This window comes from Acanthaster planci, linkage group LG21 (genome assembly GCF_054643075.1).
Source record: "Acanthaster planci isolate LZ-2023a linkage group LG21, COTS_SCS, whole genome shotgun sequence".
NCBI classification, from domain to species: Eukaryota; Metazoa; Echinodermata; class Asteroidea; order Valvatida; family Acanthasteridae; genus Acanthaster; species Acanthaster planci.
Genome location: NC_141797.1, coordinates 6597782 through 6621276, shown reverse-complemented (window position 1 = coordinate 6621276; position 23495 = coordinate 6597782). Strand labels below are relative to the sequence as shown.

Genomic DNA, 23495 nt, shown 5'->3' with positions numbered 1-23495 from the left:
CGCAAAAAAATCTTTTTTATTTACTTGTCTGCATACCAATTAGGAGTCAAGATTTTCTGTTCAATATTCTACTGAAAATCATACATATGTAATAAAAAAAACCTGCTGGAAACTGCTTGCTGACGACAATGACCTAATATACGAATCTCAAAATATGGAGGGCCTGACGTTTCGATCCAAGCAGAATCTTTCTCAAAGGCAAAAGTCACAGATGATAGTCAATCGTTTGTTTACTGTAAGAATGAAAAAAGGGAAAAACCTATCATTTACGATTCTAAACTACAAATCAGAATGGGCCGTGAAACTCCCTTGCAGACATTTTTATTTTGCACCCACTTTGTTCTATTCGCGTTGTAGCTATCTATTAAGTTTATAACAGCAAGTTAATAGTTATTCCCACCTATTTGTATGGAAAAGACAAGGCCCAGAAATGAAAGTAAGAGTCTCTTAGTTTAGTCACAATCTACCCCGTGTATTAAACCAACTGGACAGAGGGGTACTTTCTCATTGCGGATGCTTAACAAATTTTACACACTGAAGTCGTTTTATAAGCACTGGTATATAATTATGGTCATTTCAGGCGAGGCTTTCAGTGAAAGATGGAAAATGTGACAACCGTTTTTAACTAATGTTGTTAATGTTGGAAATTAGATATCATAAATGCACAGGTAATAGTTTTTCTCGCTCAACCATTACCAATTCTTTATTTAAGATGCCTATGTATACATATTCAGATGATGTCGGCCTACCACTAATTTTATTTTCGATCTGTTTTCAACATTTTAGAAATTCAGATTTACAGTGGCAGAGCTTATTGATTTTTTTGTTTGGATTGTAAGAAATTTCATACCAGAATATGAAAAATTGCTTAGATTTCGACACATTGCGTTGAATTGAAAGTGCAAAAACTCCAAACAGGAATCATTCCTGACAAACTCTATATTTTCCCAACCTTGAGTAAATGGAAATGAAATGTGCACTAGTCGATAGAGATCATTTATCCCTTGACACCAGTAATGACACCCATAAGGACCGATTTTTACCACTTTAAGATTGTTTTTGCTCATATATAAAGATGCAACCTTGCTCGAAAAAGAGACCAACTCACGTGTTATCCAACGCGGTTAATAATAAATGGAAAGACTGACTGACAGGAAGTCTCGACTTCATTGGCAGATGTATCGCCAACCTTTGAAAATGTGGAAATGAAAATGTGGATAGAAAGCATTTAAACTGTCGAATGACGATACGAAGGTGGACCTATCAGGACTATTTTCATACTTTTGTGCTCAGATATGGAGACTCCTCTTGGCATGAAACTCGAAGCAACTAACGTGTGCAATGGCAAAATGACAAAAAAGAAAAATCCTGACACGAACTTCCATTGTTTTCTCGGATATTTCTCCAACTGTTGCGAAATAGACATGAAGCTTGCTTGAGTCAATAGAGAAACATTAACCTCTCAAAATACACGAGGATGGGCCAAATGCACCAAACTCAAATTAACTACATAAGAAACGACAATTCAGGAAGCATGACTGACCAGAACCTTTGTCACCTAATACGGAAATGTTTACCCCTTACTGCGTCGAATATGGATCATTGGGATAGGGGAAGATAGGTCTATATATATCATTTCAGACGTTATCAGACGTTTTCAGATTTTGCCACGATTACCAGATTTAGCGTATCTTTAGCCACTATTCTCCAATAAAAGGACACATCTTTGCGTGAAAAGTGTTGGCAAAGGAATTTCATAAAATGCCAAGCAGTAGGACATGGACTCTCGCTTTTTTTGCAGATATTTCCGTGCAACTGTGGGTATATTTGGCAGAATTGCACAGAAATAAGGAGCAGTATTAAGAGAGTAACGCCATTTTTTGGCAAGTGGCCCTCATACATGACTTCCGCAAAGTTTTATCCTTTGGATTTGATTAAGATTTCCTTAATCCTCTGTGAATGTGAATTTATTTGGGAACACATACAGTGTCATGTTCTTTGTAGATGTAGGTAGGATGTCTTGTGGAGAACCAGAAGAACGGGTTGAATAGGTCTCCACAAGAACTTCACGAAACTGATATTTGGAAATTGTTCAGATTTTTTTAATGTTTAAGAATCCATTGCAAATTGAAGGGTTTTATATAAGGGACATTCGGTCAAAATTCCAGTCATTTTGAAAACATCGTTTCACACGCGACCTAGTTAGTACTAGAGAACAAGGCCATGTCTCCACGAGGATACACATTTTGGAAATGATGGGGGTGCAGAGCAGTTTTTTCTGAACGACTGCATTTATTTTAAGGGTGAAGCATAATGATATAACCGCACTGACATAACACGTATAATAAATTTAACATTACACTAATGGCAACATCTAGGTCTGCAGTGATGCAACAGATTTTGCTCCTACGGACAGACCGGCAGATGAGAGACTTATATGTACATGAAAACAGAGCAACTAAACAGGTGTTGGGCAGTAATGAAGGCCGTTATTATCCCCATTACAATGTTTTAGTATGCAATTAGAAAGTGACATTTTCGTTACATTAAGATCTCCCTTTCTAAAAGCTACTATCACTGTGTCTAAAATGGCCAACGTTTTTTAACTGAAACAAAAATGTTTCCGTAGGAGCAAGTGGCCACCACCACCCGACCCTGATGGATACTTTCAGGCTAGAACTTCTTCTTTTTCATAATTCAGATTTTGATGTGCGCAGTAGCATATATCCATATTTGTGCTGAAAGTACATGGCATCAGTCATACACACGAGATCACACTGAAGTTGACTTTGCGGATGCTATCACGTTATTAAAGCCACAAACCTATGTGCCAGAGTGAGCAGGAATAGGTTTCGACTGAACTGTGCATAAAGCCGGGGTTTGTGGATTGACCTTAACATAGACTTACCTGACTTACTCCCTGGCTCCCGTCTATTAAATTCTCATTTTGGTCAGATTTGTATGCTTGTTATTGCCATTCGAATGATACGACTAGACACCAGGAAACTAAGTGATTTACTTTTACAGTTGAAGTTCAAACTTCCCTTTTAATTTGAGGTAATCTTCATTGGAGTTGAAGAGATTTTTGTTACACATATCCCTTCCAATTTTACTAAAGTTCACGTAGATTTGGATGCTGGAGATTATTCTTTTTCTATTTGCCACTTCCTGGTTCGATAGTTTGGCTTGCACTACAAAGATACATCGATCAACTGGATACAAGTCTATTGAAGACGCGTATTTTTGTGTGACGTGTACGTCCCCACTAACTTCTTTCCCGGCCACGTACAGGTGCAACTTAATGACTTGATTAATGTAAAGTCCTAGGGTAATGACTGCATTACTTCAGCGATGCTGGAGTTATGGTAGGAGCCACCCTTTCCTTCGTCGCCGATTTACTCGGGTAAGCAATGTATAGATGAAATAATTATCTGAAATAAATAGTAATAAGTATGCACTACGACAAACCTTCGGTGTCGACTGGTACAACCACCGGAAACTACGTAAGTATAATAAAAAGTGAATGGAATTGCTGTCTTTTTTCCTCTACAACGTTAGTGTCTCTTCATTCACCCAGATGAGGTAGGTTTCACGTAGGCTAGCAGTACCATATAGCAGGGATTTTAGAGGCGAGTGTGTCTCAAGTCAAGATACAAACTCGGAAATAGCTTGTCGAATCAGTTAGGCTCACACTGTGTATGAAGGAAGCTGAATGCATAGTGTGCTTTAGTTTGCAAGGGCCTCTCAACAGTCAGATAAACAATTTTGTCTATAAACCTCCAGGAAAAACTGTTTTCATATCTTTGCCTTTGTATAGTGTTCAATTTTGTTTATACTAAGGTATACTTTTTCATCAAGTTTCATTTCTGGTCACATGAGTCAAAACACTCAATTTCGGTTGAGTCGTTCTCCTTTGTTTTCGAGCATTTAAGACAACATTTCCCAAAGTCCTTAACTTTCCACTGTCTCCTATCACTTTGTGCAATAATAATAATATGATTTTTGCATGCGGATTTTTTTCCATTTACTTATAGATACAGATATATAAATATCTATATAGATATTAGAGGCAGTTTATTCAAACTTCAAGTTTTTAAGTCAATATTTTGAACAAGCTTAAAATGAGCTGGTAACCCTAACCCTAACCCTAACCCTAACCCTCAAGTTTAACCTTTGTTGTAATTGTGTGTGATTATCTTTTTGATCTAATTGTTACCTTTGAGTATATTTTAATACCATCTTTCTGCTACTCGTCTGTGTGCTTGTTTCAAACAGGTGAAAGTTAAAAAATATTCCCCAATTCTGATTATCTTCTTTTTGAAATACTAAAGTCAAATTTTGAAATGGGCTTTTTATTACTGCTAGAGGAAAGATCCCTTTTAAAAGGAATTCGAATTGACTTTCGTGTTAGAATGCAAGTTTCCAAATCACATTCACTGTAAAAGCTACAGAAAATAGTTGCTTTTTATTGGGCTTAGCAGTGATCAGTATAATGATTGCTTATGGTTGCCTGTCAAAGTGAAAAAAAAGCATTCCTCGCCGTCTAATGGCCTCCAAATTTATATTCTCCGGTCATAGAAATCGCTACTGATGACGATATAAATATGTTTACGTATACCTTTCTACGCTGCTCAGTGGACCGTTCCCATCCCCACTGGCTTTATCGGAAAGTACGTATGTTAATATTATGTGACGTCATCAATTCAGATCTAATTCTTGCAGTAATATTTTCATTTTCATCAGCCGTGCAGAACAAAATATGTGCTAGGGCACACTCCTATTTCTTTAGTTTGACCTCCGATTTGGCATCGGGCCCTAACAATGAAGAATGGTGTACATGTAGGCCTGTGTAAGCACATCCAAGCGCACTCGGCGCGTTTTATTTCTGCTGTGGGGAAGTTTCTGCACACTTTCAGTTGCAAGTGGGATGTTCCTTCTAATCACTTTGAGAACACTTCCTCTTCTGCGTACACAAATCCGTAATACGGGAATCCTTTTTATTGAAAGCTAGTGAAAAAATGAAAATGTGGAAACCTTAGCAAAGAAATAAGAGAAGGGGGCTGTAAGTTATAAAACAACCCTTTTCAAACATAGTATCTCACCAGTCGAAAATAACAAGAATCAGTCCTCCACTTGTGAATAAAAAAAAACATTAAATCAAAAAATGGGACTGAAAGTTGAAGCTCAAGTCTTCCTCTGAGCCCGTTACCTTTTTGAAACTGACAATCGCTTAAAGGGGATGGGAGGCAAAAAGAGGAAGATTCTGACAATTTCACCCTACGGAAGCGTATTGCTGCTGATAATCATTCTAAGTTGTTTTAGCAGTTCCTTTAGATAAGTCGTTTAAAAGAAATGTATCAATGAGACAGAAGTCCGTTAAGACGACATATATTTTTATGATGGCATCAATACTCTTACTTTCGCCACAACTGATGACTTCCATCCGATTCAACTGATCAGTGGAACGTTTAATTAAGTATGCAATTTGAAACTGGCATTGAAAGAAAGCTGCTACTACTGTATCTAAAATGGGGACAGTTTTTTTTTAACTGGAACAAAACTGTTTCCATAGGAAAAGGCAGTCTAGTTTTATTTAGGAAATCAATCTGTCACGTCAACACAAAAGCCCTTGAGTAGTGATCGGTGATTTACCTTAAATGACCAGTCCTTCCGTAGCGATTGTTTTATCTCGAAGACAACGTTGTCCTCAAAGTGCCAATGCACTGAGATCGAGCTTATGCCTCCTGTAGTGGTCTGCACAGTAACCTGCAACTACTCAGTTAAAAGTGAATTGTGCGTCTGCGTTTTTTTTTCTTTTCGAGTTTTTTTTTTCCAGTTCCTTGCTCATTGATACTGATGCTGAAGTGGGTGGCATGTCGGTCCGCAGTGGTATTTGCACCTTTTCCACTGGGCCGTGTGCGGCAGTAATTAAATGTACGTGTTCTATTTGGTTCAAGGGAGTCGGAGTTTCATGCAAATGTAAAAGAGAAGTATTAGTTTGCCTTCGATTCAGATAAAGCCGTAATATCTGCTCACATGTGTAAATGTTTTATTTAAATTACATAAGCACGACTTTTAAAGTGGCGTTTAGTTATTCTACCTTTTCTAAAGTAAGGCCAGGTTTGGCCGACCAAATTCATGTTCAAATCCAGTAGTTCTGTTGAACTTCAAGCAAACGTTATTCGATCGTGTTTACTTCAAAATCTCTTTTTTCCCTTTCATATCAATCAGTTGCACTGTTTTCCATTAAGCAGGTGTGGATGTGGTCTTACACCAGCTTCAGTCGCGTAATTCCATTTTGCTCAACGCTACCCCAGACCACCCTTTCAATATCCTGCAGTCTGTACGAGTTTTTGTCTAATAAAGTCAAGAGTCATCGAGCCGCAAAGGGATTTTCACAGGTGGCTATTCGTTTCTCGTTAATATAGCCATTTTAATACACATTTCGTTGTTCTCTTTGATATTCTTGTTTCAAAAACATCATCTTCATGTCAGTGAATCTTTTGCATCGTCATTATTCTACTATTGATATATAAGCCTGTCTCAGATGTGCCGTAAATGTTGAAGGCCACCTAAGCTTCTAGATGATTTGGAATGAACGAAATGACTGCTTAAATTCGAATGGACCTAAATACTCAAATCAGTTTTACAATTCCTCTTGGTTGAGAGATGCTTGTCTCAAGCGGTTGATTAATTAAAACTGTTGTCAACAATGGCCCCCGCACAACAATATACATGTACCCGCATTTGCATCTCTATCCTGGTCGACGGTTTGATTATTTCGTGTCTGTTATACGTCTTTTTTCGATGGATGAAGAGTACCAATCTTTGTCTCCATGCTTCATCAGTTTTCCTCAATACGGATGGCAAAGCAAGGAGATGATCCCTCTGTAACCTCAAACGTATTTTCAAAATGAGATAAGTAAAAAATATAAAAGTAGACGAACGTGGTTGTGAACAACCACTGAGCTGTTTCGGAATTTTGTGTTTGGTGATGACGTCATCATGACGTCATAACTTTAAGAAAATTCTTTCATGGGGTTCTTTGTTGCGTGTAACTTTGATGTTGATCAAACCTCTGATAATTGCGCAAATGGTGGCTGCAAAAAATGTGTACAAAGTCAATGGGCTGAAATAAATTTTAAAAAATCACCAGCAAATCACATGAAGACGTCATCAAGACGTCATTTACTTTAAAAAGTCTTGTATCAGGGTCTTTGTTGGCTGTAATTTTGATAACGATCAAACACCGCAAAGGTTTCAAAATTGGGCCTTGAAAACGTGTACAAAGTCAATGGGCTGAAATAAGCATTTAAAATTCAACACTAAATCACATGATGACGTCATCATGGCGTCATTTCTTTTGAAGAATTCTTGAATAAGGGTCTTTGTTGTGTAGCCCTTGATTAGCGATCAATCATTGCGAAGGTTTGAAAATTATGGTTTTAAAACGTGTACAAAGTCAATGGGAAAAAATCAAATATTCAAAATTCAAAAAGAAATCACGTGATGACGTCGTTATTACAAATTTCTTCTAGGACCATCCTTGGATGATTGTCCAATTCCAAAGGTCTGCCAAGTTTGAAGTCGATCAGATTTAGTAAACTGCCAAAGTCGACTAGTGGAAGAAAACGTGTACAAACCCTATGGGGAAAAGTCTGAAAAGGAAAAGAATAAAAACAGAAATAAAAATTAGCGAAAACAAGAGCTGTTTCGCCGAAACGCCGAATCAACTAATAAATGCCAGTGAAAAGCACTACTCCCACAAGTGTGCGCCTGCAAGCAAAAACAATCACCGACCTCGACCTAAAAAACTGTACGGGAATTCCCCACGGGATTCCACATTGGCTGAGTGTATGCATCGAACCATGAACAGAGTAGAATACACACTAGCACAAAAATGGGGGACGGTCCAGAAACCGCATAGTTTTCCCTGCTTGTTTCATCGTCAAAAATGGGTGCCAGGTAATAACTAGGAAACTGTGATTTTCTTTCCAAATGTGTCTCTGATTTATGCATCCTAGTTATTCAGCCTAGCTTTTTGAGGATTCACTTTCCTGAGAACTTCTAACCCTATGATGCCAGTGAAGACCATTCAGGAGTTGGGTGAAGACAAGGCAACAGCCGTCGTCTACAACCACTCCAAAGCCAAACTACTCACGAGAAAGAACAAAGTTACACGATGTAGAAGCGAAACATTCCTGTTAATTACGAGAAGGGGGTCGTCTGCCCGTCGCTACTGCACTGAGAGGAGACCATCACTATCACCAAGTACTCGAAAACCAAAACTCAAACTGATAACAGAAGGGTAAGGGACTCCTGTGGGCCTACACAGAGGTAGTGTGTATCAATTAATTGTACGTACAACGTGTGTCTCAATCATTTTCTTATGATCACAGTTTTCGGCAGATTGATAATGAACTCTTTCTGACATTCTATTCTTTGAAATTGTTTTGTTGAATGTCGTTTGGCTAATGACAAGGAAAAGATAAAGGATTCCCCACTCCCTCCCTAGAAAGTCTGAAATGCAATAAAAGGACCGTTAATTTAATGTATCACGAAAGCTCTGGTGTGAATTTGCCAAGGCTCCTGAGTAGAACTTTTTCACCCAGAACGGGGAGGGAATATTGAATCATCCCCCAAACCCCCACACACTTTTTTGTGATGAGCAACATTTAAAGCGGACTGCAATTTTTTTTTCGCATTTCCCAGTGTCTAAAATGTTTTCGATATTACTCTAAAAAAGGGAGAACGGTTTTGAGAAAAGATTTAAATACATTACCATGGATGTATTTATGCATCTATCGCCCCTTTGTATAGTGCCCACTCCCCCGCTTTTCAAATTTCCATGGCCTAGTGGTCACCACCCCCTCCCCTGCACTGTTTTGGTCACACTGTACAACAACAGAAAAACGAATACCTCTTATTTTGCTTCACCAACTAGAAAACGCAAAGGTACGTTTGCAGTCGCGATGATACAAAGAAAGTTAATACTTCCGATGACGGGGTGCTTCAGCTCAATTCGGAAAAAAAAATTCCGAACAGACGTTCCACATACTTAATGGAGTTGGTTTGTCGCATAAGAACCTGCTAACGTACAAAGCCCTTGTAAATATTTTCATGGCTATTCTATTTTCATGACAGTACCAATTGCAAAGTGAAACTGAAGCTTGAGGTTTCTATCGTCTCGACTTCCCTCCATCATGGACCACAGACACTTTACTTTGATCTGCGTAGGGAAACAGCAGTCTCGTCTTTGAAAGAGTTGATAGGTTTTCAGCCTCAACATCAGCGACCTTTAAGCCAAAGAAACTTTCAGGTAAGGGAAACGACTGTTTCAGTTGAAATGTTGGACTTTCAGTCATATAACATCATGCATTCTCAGCCTCTCAACTACGTTTCATTGCCATTGTGGAGGATTCCGACGAATCCCCTGCTTAGCTTGGAGTTTCACATGGCGCAAGTGTTTAATTAATCTATGTTTTGGTGGCTTTTTTCCCTTTTGTTCGCTTGATTTTGTTTTAAACCATGATTCCTTTCTGTCCTGTTACCTTGCCAGCTCTTTGATCAGCTTACTCTACACAAAAACGCTGTAGACAAAGACGACATCATCTCATTGTCAACTGAAAACCCTGCTCAAGATGAACCCAACGGTAAAGTTTTTGAACGTTAGATTAAACCTGAAAATATTAAGTCACTGTTTTGGATTTAGAAAAGAATGGATCAATTGTTATGAATGGCGTTTAATTAGGCTTTATTGTGGTGGTTGTTATCATTATTGGCCGTGTTGCCTGTTGCTCTAAATAAGTCTTCATTAATCTCCAATAATTGTTTGTCTTCCTTTGACGTTTTCACAGTCTATTCCTAAAGAGACGGATAATTTCAAAGAATATCTGTGTAATTGTTCTGCCTTGTAAAGACATAAAGGTCAAACAGACTACCAAGTCTGGGAATAGTCTGCGACAGTAGCAATATTCATACCTTCTAACGGTAATTTTACATATTTTCAATTTGATCAAAATGCCATTTAAAAGAAACAAAGAGAGATCATGGCAGAAGAAACGACAGTGTTGTCCTCAAAAAATGGGTCAGCATGGAGGGGCCTGGCAAAATGCGTGGGATATGATGAAGTAGACATCGCTAAAATCCAGACCGTCAACAGAAACACGACCAAGGCTAGCCGCTACTCGCGTGGTGGAAAAAGATGAAGCAGCTAAGAAGCTAAAAGAAGCAACAGAGACTGTTGGCCTTCATGATTTGCCCCAAACGCATTGTGAAATGGCGAGTTCGATTAGCTTCCACGAATCCCCGCCGTCTCACTTGTTTTGCACAGCGCACACATCACTATCCCCACGTCAGGGCTGCCCGGTGTAAGCTAAGCGAACGTACTCAGAGCGTTTGGGCTCAGTTTCGAAGTTTAAAAATTAATTTGACTGAATGTTTGGACCAAAATAGCAGTAATCAATACATTAAACAAGATTTCTGTACCCAGTTCGAATTAATATGACCGGTAAATAAACGTTACGTTATTTCGTCAGAAATTTGTAAACCCAGAGACAAAGAGCCTGAGCCAGGACCACATAATGACGTTAGAGAAGATGAGCAGAACAAACAAAAAGGGGAACTGACGCAGAGAGGAGAGCCAGATCGTGACAGCGACGGGTCGAGGGTTTCCTGGTAAAATATAGTTGGCGATACTTTCTTTCATATGAACGAACGTTTGTGCAATTTTCTGACCGACAAAAAAATCGCATGCAGCATAATAAGTTATAAATATCTGCAGTTAGGTGACTTAAATTTAAATGTTCATAGCAACTCCTGCACAGATTCCTTGAATTTGACGCGTGTCAGTGGAGCTGATGCTAAAGTCTGAAACAGGAATCTTTTCTTTCGGCAGCTTCAGATGCGTGAAAACGAAGTTACAGATCTTTGTCCGGAATTCCACCCCTTGGGGGCCGAAGACGCTTTGTTTCCAACTAAAACCGGAGACATGCATCTCAACTTTAAAATCACTGATATTCAGTAAAATCGGCGTCCAAAATCAACATCAGCGTCTGTACATCAGGAGATATTTTCGCAACTTTCAAGTAAGGATACTTACATAATTTCCACCATTGAAACATTAGTCTAACTTGGGCTGAGCATGCACAAAATGTCTCAAACGCATTGTTCTCGTTAAATGTACCAAAAAGCAACAAGCTGGAGCAGCTCTCTCCGATATACTTCCGTATACATGTACTCCACAAGAATAATTCCCAACTTTAAAAATCTGTGTAATCCGACATGTTATGTTGTAATATGTTTGTCAGCTTGGTGACCTGCTTACTCTCGGCGACTATGGAATTCAACAGGATGAGAATATCTCACTCTGCCTGCCAACTGATGGTCTGTTGGGTGGTGGACAACATGGTAATTAGCCTTTTGAAAATGGAAATCACGTCGTCGGAATCATGTTGTCTTTGGTAATTTTAATAACTATGAGATATTCACTTTGACAAACCATGCAAAGGACATGCGTGATCCAAACGAAATCTGCTGAGATAAAGACAAGATAGATATTAATATTTGTATACGCTTCAGGCAAATACATCTGACAAATGTTCCAGTTGGGGGAATTGTGGGAGTAACTTGCGTGTCTTCAGATAGCTGCTGCTGTTGTTGTTGTTTACAAAGCATACTTCATGGGTGGGTAGAAAAAAATGTAATCTTTAAATTTGTTTATCAACTATTAGCACCAAAACCCTAAGAAAACAACTTTCAACTACATTCTTTCAAACACCATGTTGAATGAGCCCAAAACCGTGTTTGATGTTGAAGTTTCCCTCCCCGATATGCCACTGACCTTTACCTTATAACAGAGAACAACCACCGTTACATCAATTGAGGCAATCATGACAAGGTTCGATTTGTTTCTGAACAGACAAAGTTCAAGTTGATGAACAGTTTCTCCAGGATTTGTCCACCGAGGTTGAAGAATCCTGGAGAGAGCTGGCCGAGCGTCTGAGTTACAGAAAAACGGAAATCTGGCAGATCAGTACTACCTTCGAAGGCAACAAAGAACGCAGCCGACAGATGTTACTCTCTTGGTGGAAAAAGCAGACAAATCCTGAAGAAAGACTGGAAAGACTGAGAGAGGCACTGACTGCCATTGGACTTTCCAAAGTGATCTTATTGGTGCCCGGTAAGCCAATTTTCAGGACACCTCAGGGACCAGATCTATAAAGCAAGTGATTTTAGTCTATGTACTTGTAGTTAATAAGAATGTACGGTGCCAATTTAACCTTTCACGTCATTTCTTTAAAAATAAAAAAATCAAAATTTTATTACTATATTTTCAACAATCGGAATCGCTTTCGGCCATTTAATTTCTGTGAGTTTAGATTTCAGGGACCGCCCACACCTTCAAACGTTGTTAGACCTGAAATCATGATAGGTTTCCTGGAAGACAAAGGGTGAAAGTGAATATTTAGACATATATTTCAAGTTAGAATGATACAAGGCGATATTCGGGGACTTAATTTCATTGAAAAATGCAAGTATCGTCCGAGACCATTTTTGTGGATAGAGGGGGTAGTGGTTGTGGAGCACCAATGACAAATTAGCCGTCTTAAAACGTTTACAAAGACCTCACTTAATAACGTGTCACCCGCGAACCCTTCGCCCTGTAAGACTATTTCTGGCTATTCGTGACAGGAATATAAGTGACATTGATAACCAGAATTGGTGGAAATTTATCAAGGTGGTAAACTTATATCGGATTTTTAACACAAGACGTACTTACTCTTCTAATGTAAAAGAAGTTGTAATTATTCTTTACATTATTCCTCAGAAACATGCCAAGAAGAGAGCTCCATAAAAGGATCAATGAAATCATATAGGGGTGGGGGATTGGAACAGGAAGAGCGGGGACAACAGAAAGGTACGGGGACAGAAGGACTGAACTTGGAGAGAGAGGGGTCATCTGAACAATGGGAAAACCGAACAAGACGGGAGGGGGATCAAGACACGAGCCAAGAAGAAAAACAGCAATTACGAGAAGAATTACGTCGGTGCTCGCAACAAGAAATGTCATCATCGAAGGAGTATGACGTGTCAACATCAAAAGAGTATGAAGTGTCATCATCGAAAGAGTATGAAGTGTCATCATCGGAAGACGACGAAGTGTTATCATCGAAAGAGTGTGAAGTGTCATCATCGAAGGAGTATGAAGTGTCATCATCGGAAGACTTTGAAGTGTCATCATCGAAAGACTACGAAGTGTCACCATCGAAAGAGTATGAAGTGTCATCATCGAAAGAGTATGAAGTGATGGAGGGGCAGTACAGATACAAAACACCGTACTTGCAAAATAAACAGCAACTGCTCACCAGAGAATATCAGTCGACGTCGGCAGGAATGCTACCGGCACCCGAGGAAAATAAAATTCAAAAATTAATATATCAGAAACCAAGAGAGGCGCAAGTGGACAGTTTTTATGGAGGGCACGCTGAGTTCCAGGAGGAAGTGGGAAAACAAATGTCACCACTATACCAGTATTCATGCTTTTTAGGGAGAGATATCGCTCCTTCAGCGTCCCACGTCGGATCGCCGTCGGCATTATCTGCTCTCCAGAGACGTTGTTCTCTGCAACGAGTGTCAGTGGACGCCTTAAGTATTTATGCAACCAACAGTCCGACCTTCTTGGCACCGGTTTATCAACCGACATTGCAGTTTGTTCAAAATGTGACCTTTACGCACAACAGATTGGGTAAATGATTGCAAGTGTCAATTTCACACTTAAAGTAATGATTGAAGCTTTCAAAATGCAATAATTGAGAAGTTTTGTACCCGACTGATATCAGCATTATTTAGTATCCTCTCCGTGGGTTGTTAGAATGTAGCAGATGAAGAGATAATTTTCAAACAAGCAGTTACTGTCTTACGTTACCTTTCCGCTATGAGACAAAATGCCGATTAAAATAATAATAATAATAGTTAATGTATGTTGGTCATACCATATTAATTTATTTCGTTTTGGTTTTAGTTTTCAGTTTGGGGTTTTGGGGTAATTGGTTGTGGTTTCTTGTTTCTGACTTCCTGGTTCTCGGTTGTGGGTTTTTGTACTGGGCTCTGGTTTCTGGTTCTGGTTTATGATTAATTGGTTCTGATTTCTGGGTAATGTTTTCTGGGTTCCTGGTTCTCCATGTTGTGAGTTTTGGTTCTGGGCTTTGGTTCCTGGTTCTGGTTTATGGTTACTGGGTGTGAGTTTCGGTTTTAAATCTGGTTTCGATTTTTGTTGACAGTCGAGACTGGAAAAGCAGTACCCACCGGGAAAGACATAGCTACTACCTGCAGGAAAGAACTGGAAGAACAATGCACGGCTACAGGTAGCCATGTGTAGTTAATACTATGGGGGTAATGAGGACATGCAATTTTTAATCACCAATAAAAGAGGTGGCATTAATAAAGACAACTGTGGGCAAGAAATTACACATCACACGTTTGAATTTTTCCTGCCCCGTTTGCTTCATCAACAAATTTAGGCCATCACTGATCTTGATACTGATGTTATAAACTTTTTTTTAACAGGCGTGGAGGGAAGAACAATAACTGGGCCGGAAGAGGCTGCTATTCAGTGCCAAAAGGAATTGAAAAAAATCTACATGACAACAGGTAGTTATGTGCAGTTAATTCCATGGATTGAGCTAGACATGAAACATATCAAGGCTGTATACACAAAGATATTGCTCCAAACAAACGTACATGACATAAAAGAGGACACTGAAAATTATGAGGATTTCTTTCTCATAACAACGATAGAGGGCCAGGTGATTAAACGCGTTATTCTGTGTGGACCAGTTGGTGCAGGGAAGTCAACGATTCTTAGGAAAATTGCATACGATTGGGCCGTTGGTTCTGTTGAAGTGCTGAGAAAGTTTACACTTTTATTTGTTCTGAAAATGTCCACTGTGAAAGAAAGTTCGAACCTCATCGACTTAGTGTTTCTTCAGCTTTTAGCACACGACACGGCCGTCGACAAGGCCGACTTGAACACGTTTATTCATGACAAAGAATCCTCCTCTGGTGTGCTCATTCTGCTAGATGGCTTCGATGAATTTCAGGCAACCAACATCGATCCATCGAAATTCGGTTCTGTACTAAAAATGCTAAATCGAAAAGTTGGCCAAGATTGGTTTGTAGTTGTAACAACGCGCCCCTCTTGCTCGGATGACTTGACAAGCAAGTTACTTGTCCAACACCCATTCGTTCATGTAAGCGTTTTAGGATTTAGACCGGAAGATGTAAATCAGTACGTTCTGCAGTTTTATTCAGATAACCTTGTTACGGCAGAGAAGCTTCTTGACAGGATTCGGTCATCCATTGTCCTCTCTGATTTAACAAAGATTCCAATGCTACTGTTACTGATGTGCTTATTGTGGAGGGAAGGGGCCCAACTACCAGATACCTTGTCAAGACTTTTCGATGAGGCAATGGGGTTCATATTTCGAAGAAAGATGCCGCATCTGTCAAAAGAAGCAGCATCAGATGTTGCAGCGGAAATAGCGAGGGCAGTAGGAAAAACTGCTATTCAAGGACTTCTCCTCCCTGAACAAAGACATTCTTTTCAAGAGAGAGAGTTTGAGAGGAGTGTGCTCGATAGGGCCATTCAGGCAGGTGTTCTCAAAAGTCAAAGGGTCATTAAGTCGCTTGACATGCAAAGCATCGTGCAGTTCATAGATAAGACATTCCAAGAATACTGCGCTGGTAAATATTATCAGTGTCTGCAAGATCGGGAATTTCGAGAGATTCATAACAAAATTGACGACCCTTGCGCTTTTGGGAACTTGTTGCGCTTCTGCTGTGGTGACAATGAGCAGTGTGCGGAACGTGTACTGAACTCGGTGTTCAAGAAATTATGGACTCCAGCAGAGGCGGAATTGGCTCTAAATTGCTACTTTGAAAGTCAATCGACCAGTCTATTACCAGTGGATCTTATTGAGGCATTCGTTGCTGGGAATATGGTTGTAGACTATAACACCCATGACTCGCTGAACTCCTTCCTGTGGTTTCTGAAGCACATCGGAAGCGGTTACCTCTCTCGGATACATTCACTGACTGTTGCCAGAAGTAGTCTGCCAAAATTCAATGAGGTTTTTGCTTCCCATTTGGCTGACATGAATCAACTGAAATCACTCGGCTTAACCTCGTGTCACATAACTGCACAGGATGTCATTGCCATTGCAACATCGGCAAGTGAGCTGGCAAACTTAACCGATCTCGACCTTTCACACAACAAGGGCTTGGGTGGGCACGCAGAAACATGGGTGGCTGGTTTGAAGAGCATGAAGAGCTTGAAGAAGCTAAAAATGAGAAATTGTGGCATACAGTATGAAGATCTGATACATCTTGTTGAAATAGTTAGTAACATGGGTAATCTGATGCACTGTGATTTCAGCCTTGGAAAGTGGGTAGAATTTAATGTTCTGCCACGGGGAAATTCCATACACGCGAACATACGGGCTAGTTCATTGACGGACGAGGACGTGGCAAACATTTTAAAGTCGCTGAGCAATCGCAAAGATTTGGCTAGTTTGACTGTCCACGGAGTTCATGGTGTGAGTGGTTCGGCATCCTTGTGGATTCCACTCTTAAAAAACCTGACAAATCTTGAGAAGTTAATTCTCAATAGCTGCTCACTGGAAAGCAAAGACATGGAATACCTTGCTGGAGAACTGAGTCAAATGGTATCATTGACAGAGCTCAGCCTGGAAGGGAATACATCTCTAGGAGGCTCTGCAAAATCCTGGGCCCCCGGTCTAAACCTAATGGTGCATCTTGCTCGCCTGAGCTTGGGCTGGTGTGACCTCAAATTCACAGATATCAAACACCTTGTGGCAACACTGAGAAAGATGCCATCCTTGAAAAACCTGTCGCTACGGGGCAATTGGTCTCTGGGTGGTTTTGCAGAAGCATGGGCTCCCTGTCTGGAAGAAATGGTCCATGTTGTTTACCTGGATATGGACTGGTGCGAACTGAAAATGACAGACATGAAACACCTTGTTGTAGCACTGAATCGTATTCCAACTCTGGAAAACCTCAGCCTCAAAGGAAATCAGAATTTGGGCAAGGCTATACAAAAACACTCGGCCACTGATCTAAACCAGTTGAAATGCAGTGTTTGTCTGGACATGAGCTTGTGGACACTGGAACTCTTAGGAACTGAATACCCTGCAGCAGCACCAAGTCACATGCCCGTTCTGTAAGATCTAAGTGTAATAGGAAACGGGAGTTCGGGGCGATGCCGAGAGATGGAGTCCATATCTTGACGAGATAGTACATGCTGTTAACCTGGCGGAAGTATGGCCAGTTTGACATGTGGTTCAACGACACTGAACATCTTACTGCTGAACAAGTCAAGTGCCAACTTTGGTGGAGTTTGATATTGGCGAAGGAAATCTGTATTTCAGTGACTCTGCAAATATTTATATGGGTTCCCAGTTCAAGCAAATGGAAAATTTATCTTCAATTGCCTTAGTTTGGAAACTGCCAACTAAAAGAATATGATCTGGAACACATTCCTGAAGTATATGTGAAAGTGGTGTTAATTTCGTGGCCAGTGAGGCGGTGTATGACGAGTCTGGTAACAAAACAACTCCTTGTGATGCCTTGCCCACATTCACAAGGCAATGGTCTTCGTTGTTGCCTCTGGGTCCCAGATAAAATCAATGCCCTCGAATCTAGTATAGATGAAGAGAGTTACTAATTTAGAAGGGGCGTAGTGGATTTAGGCAGTCGAAATACATATCTTGAAAAGAACTCTCATTTCTGAATCACATTACAATTAGAGTATGCATGTGGGCCTTGCAGGGTCACTGATACTAATCTGTTCATTTATAAGATGCCGACTTCACATTTTGAAATGCACTGTAAAAAAAAAGATACAACGTGGTCCCGCCAACGGCATACTAGGGCGCTTCATGCAGCTGCCGAACGACCCTGGTTCGCCTACAAGTAGATGGAGACAAAAGGAAGCAGTTGCACTCCTTTGAAAGGGCGCTTGTCATACATAACAAGTTGAGTGAACCACAAGGTGTAATAAATACTAAATTCGATTAGTAGTTATTTGAAGTAAGAAATCGTATTTGATGGTTTGGGGGTATTCTCTAAAGTACTTGAACTTACGGAAGTTAACATTTCTTTGTGTTATAGTTTCATTACAGATGTGTCTTTGTATGAAATGTAATTGAGATAATTTACAACTTAATGTTCTGTACCACGGTCCTTTAAATTGAAACGATTCTTAAATGTCCTCACATACTTGGATTGTTAGTTATAATGCTGACTTTAAACCGGTTACAAACTAAGGAAAAGAAGAGATGTCAGCATGATGTTGTACAAGTTGAAAGTTTGATTACAGATTTATTGCATACATTTATAGATGCAAATCTTTACGACTAATAATGGGATTTTCACACACATAAATTTTGTGTCTACATTTTAAGTGTTTTTTGGAAATTGGTTCATAAGAACCATTATAGGTATAAATGGAAGTATGAATAAATGGATGTTATCTTTTGGCATTACCCTTTTTGTAGCTTATAACTTCCATGATACTGACCACATTTCTGCCCTTTTGTTAGAATGAATCATTCTGGCAGTGTTACTATGCTGGTATAATACGTTGCGCATTACTGGTATGCCTTATTCATTTAACTTGATAAAAAAGATTTAAGATATAACCTGAAAACTATGAATGACCAGTTTACATGTTATTGATCCACACTTCTGTTTACATATAATTTTGTTGGCTTCAGGTTATAAACCACATATCTATAAGTTACTCGATTTCGAATAAAGTTGGGGAACTGGCACGTTCCCCAAAAGCTACGCAAAGCTAGAGTCGAAAGTAAAGTGTACATGAGTCATTCGATTCTTCCTCAGAATTTGCACAAAGAAATCGGGAAACAAAGAAATTGTGAAAATATGTGTCTTTACCCCACTCCTGCATTCGACAAGACATTTATTTGATGCCACAGATTTCTTTCATTAGTTGGCCATAATTGAAATTGAAAGCGGGATTATTCAATATGGGAACTTGAAGGCATTATAAATTTGTACGTGTGGACCTTGATAAATAATTTCATATTCATAATGTGATAAAATATATTGTATTGTTTTTCGCCACATTGGGAAAGTATTAAGGGGAGACGTGAGACCAAACAAATCCTAAACTAGTTTGATATTATCTCATTACAGATTCAGTGAACAAAATCAAAAATCGGGAAAAAGGTGCAGTCTTAATGGAGTCCCGTTAACATAGAAATGCCTTGTTACAACAAAACCGCAAATGCATGAGAAAGGCAGTTTAAAACTTTGTTCAGAATTTGAAATTACATGCAGGTTTACGTTTTGGTTTACCTCGTTAGCCGAGAATGATCTGTTAAGCGTAACACAAACGACGTGATATTTAGCCAATATTCCAAATAAATGTTGTCTCCTGACTGGGATGTGAATTGCTTTTCTTCCTTCAATTTTCACGGCTTTGGGGGAGGGAGTCTTGGATGCAGTTACAGCCTAATTATTTCCTTCATGCTCAATCGTGTAAAGGGAGAATTCCACAACACGACGAAGTAGTAGGACATGAACTCTCACCTTCTTAGGCAGATATGTCCCTAACTATAGGAAATATGGATCTGATAATTGCATCAATGGATAGAAGAATGTGATAGAGACTTACCCAAACTCCAAGTTCTATTTGCAGATACTTCTTGAACCTTTGGAAACGTGGAAATATAACTTATACAGGTCCACAAGTGGTCATAAGAGAAACTAACTCGCCGCGGCGAGACAGAATGTCCACCAACACTGCAGGCGAGTAACTCACCTATTTTAATTTCTCCTCTTTTTCACGTGTAGCTCTTTTATGCACACGAACCGCATAAAGGCACATACAAAACCAGAGGGAACTACGGCTTTTTCTCTTTCTTGCTTCTCATGCAATTGTGGGTGTTCGAGCGGGTTTTCTCAAGAGACTTAACGCAGAAAGCGGACGACGTTGAACCCGATTCCCGGAACTTTCCCAATGTCTTGGTCAATGTTTTCGTTAATCACGACGAAGTATTTATTATTGTGTATCGCTGGCGTCTTCTATACGTCATTTGCGATCGGGCTTTACCGCGCTCTCAAGCAGTATTCACTGATCTGCGTAAGAACTCTCATCAGTCTGCGTAACACAGCCTCAATAATACAGCATATTTTTGACCGGTGTTTATCATCAGACAATTTGAGGATCTATTTGAGCCGAAGCACCCCCTCATCGGTCGAAAAGAGCCTCATTCGTAGGAACTGTTCAATTTCTTGGTAGCCATGCGACCGTCACGCCTACATTTCATAATCCTTCTCGAGCCGGTAAAGTTCAGGCTCTGCCAGTAGAGCTTTTGTTGCTAAGAAATAGCGTCCTCTCTTGGTCTAGCTCGAGGCTTATAGTGGGCACAATGGTTTGGCTACAATCATTTAGCGTTTACTTCGAATTCACTGTATTTAAACAGGGCCCCCATGATGTGTCGGCCATGCTTTGTAAACGTTAATTGACTTCTCTCTCAGCCGAGTACAGATCTCATTACTGATTGGATCCAGTTCTTCACTTTCAGGAACACAAAGAGGATTACAGGTTTACCTCCCTGATGCTACAGTCAAGACAGGAAGGACCGATTTCTTCCTCACCCTATCAACCCGGTAAGTAGATTTTGCCTCAAAGAAAAACATTGTCTAGGGAAAGATTATTCGCTCAGATCGAACTTTATGACTTCCTGTTATGATCCACACATCCACTGCACACACAAGTGAGTCATGATCATTGAGAAACTTTCCTTCAAAAAATAAAGCCCTTTTTTATTGTTAAGACTAAATATGGGAGGCGTGGAGGCATGTGGGTTGGTATAGTGTCACACCTTAACGATTGTAACTGTGCAGCAGCAATTTATTTGTTTTGGAAATTACCAACCTCAAAACCCATACCAACCAGGAAATAGTTAATCGAGGCACTCACAGTTCCGTGTGTGATGGAGGATGTGGGGAAATGTGATTTAGTAGGCTTCCCGTATACTCACTATTTACACTGAACTTGATTTTGTACCATTTTTCCCTCCATACTTGTTGTCGATACTGCCCTATCACAACCCAGTTTGATACCGGCGTCAGGTAAAAAATTAGTTCGATCATTACATAAGAATTACTTATCACCAACCCAACTTTACTCTTTTAGTAACTTGGTTCTTCCTGATTAGAGATTATAACTGCATGTTGTGGGGATTTTCAATCTCGTTGGGAAGTCCCTAGAACAACATTTATGTAGCGCCACAATATTAAAGCTATTGGGTTGTCTACACCTTGTACTGTGTGGTATACGCGTACATGTACTCGGCCATTATTCGTTTGGCTTTCGACACGACGTTCTCCCTCTCATGCACTGTGTATGTCTTGTACATGTACGATGGTGGCCGGATGTGTGAGTTGCCGTCGGCTTAATCAAGGAATTTGAAAGCTGGACGTGGGGTGAAGCAGTCTTCAAGTGACTTCCCCAGGATTGCACATATACAGCAACTTTGGTATGTTTTCCTTTTTTGCTTCGGTAATCATATAAAATTGTACAAACTAACCAAGCTGTCCGAAGTTGTACACGTATTTACTGTAGGCCTATATGTACATGTATATGTACGCTAAATCGTGCGAAACTATTTTATCTTCAAGGGTTTTTACTTTTCAATTCTCCCCCTCCTAAGAGCTCCGATAAATCAATTCATCAGGTGATCAGAGTTAGAAGGTGTGTAACAGGGTGGATGTCTTGTCATTTGAGTGAATAATACACCGGGGATCTTGCCAGCAAGGCTCAACCTCTGTGCTCATCGACGGACGCGACGGCGTGCAGTGATGGTCTTCCCGCTACATTAATTATTTATTTTTTAAATCAACACAAACCCCAAAAACTGAAACAATATAGACAGTGTTGAATATGACCTTGAAAGAAATTCTCATTGTCAGATTTTCCCAATCTAATTCCCTTTATTTCAGGTTTTCCTGGACGATTTCAGCAAAACATTTTAATCTTCGGATTCATTTTGATTATTTGATTTGATTTGATTTGATTTGATTTTGTGGAAATTCAGATCTCTTGTTGTTCACGTAATATAAAATTTTGTTATGTAACTTGTCGTTTGGGTTCTCCAAATTTCTGTTTATTGACGTATATATGTACGAGACTAACTTCCTTTAATCTTTCATTTCAATGACATCTGCTGTCGGCTGCCTCTTTCCAGTTTATGTCATCAAGGCCCGTGCATGGGATGTTTTCTTTTTTAATTATGTCAACCTGAAGTTTTCAGTTCGCACATGACACGGCTTAAAGAGCATATCTTGCCATCTAAGCCGCTGTGTACAATGATGATCTTATGGCGACGGTTTTGCTGAAAATTATTGTCTCATTTTGAATCAATCTGCAGTGTCATCTTTTGCTACTTATTAGTGTTTAAATTCGAGTATCTCAAATCAACTAGCTAATTCTAAAGACTTTTGTACTTATTCAAATGAACGATAGTTTAAATTCGAATTGGCTCAAAAAGTGAATCAACTATATTTTTGATGTTTGGTTGCGAGGGAACATTCACAATTAAATGAATTTGAATGGTCGTTTGCGCTAAAGATGACGATTTGTAACTAACATTGGCCACAAAACCTATGGATAAGAAGAAAACAGAGCGCCTTTTTTCTTTATTTCAAATTTAATCCTTGCTTGCTTCGCTCTGCCAAGATAAGACAAAATTCCTGCCTTCGCAAGGTCTCCATCTCTTTCAGAAATTTACATTTCCCCGTTGCCAACGACGCAGACAGCCTACCTGCAGGGGCAGGCTCTTATTTCTTTATTCAGACCACTGGCAGGTCGTTGTATTGTTCGCGCCATTTGGCTGCTCTGGAGCTGCAAGGAAGCACCAAGCACGAAAGCCACAGTTTGTGGGAACTGCAACTGTGTACGTGAATACGCTCTTGTGCTGTAATGAACAATCTGTGTTCCGTAGCAAGGACTGTATTAATTTTGGCGGAATTTCGCCTCGGAATTCGCGCTGGGCAACATTTCCCCATGCAGTGTTAGAACTTTCGTAAACCTTCAGCCAGAGTTTCAGTGCCATATTTGTACAATTCCCCAATTTCATGGTTCTCAGGACTCTTAAAAATACATTTCAAGGCCTTTTTGCGAGGTTGCACCCATACACTGTGCATTCATTTAGTTTGTGTATTTGCGCATGCGCAATATCTGTGGTGACCCATATGAGGGATTTTACTGCGACCGTATTCGCGGCGTAGTCCCCAATTTCAGTCGTATTCCCTGACGTATGTATTTATCTAAAACGTTAAATTCAAAGAACCAGGTGATTTTGAGGTTGGAATGACATCGTAGAATATAGTGTGGTTCTTTGAATTTAACGTTTTTAGATAAATACACTACGTCGGGGAATACGACT

General features: G+C 39.8%; 1 protein-coding gene across 1 annotated transcript; it reads left to right on the top strand.

Moving 5' to 3' along the window:
- Nucleotides 1-1949: 1949 nt before the first annotated feature.
- LOC110990722 (NLR family CARD domain-containing protein 4-like) lies at nucleotides 1950-19701 on the top strand. Its single transcript, XM_087131090.1, has 11 exons — nucleotides 1950-3403; nucleotides 8025-8308; nucleotides 9145-9319; nucleotides 9560-9653; nucleotides 10539-10677; nucleotides 10898-11087; nucleotides 11310-11409; nucleotides 11921-12181; nucleotides 12830-13747; nucleotides 14283-14366; nucleotides 14569-19701. Exons 2-11 carry the CDS (start codon nucleotides 8076-8078, stop codon nucleotides 17241-17243), a joined length of 4869 nt encoding a protein of 1622 aa, XP_086987216.1. The 5' UTR covers nucleotides 1950-3403; nucleotides 8025-8075; the 3' UTR covers nucleotides 17244-19701.
- The last annotated feature ends 3794 nt before the right edge of the window (nucleotides 19702-23495 follow it).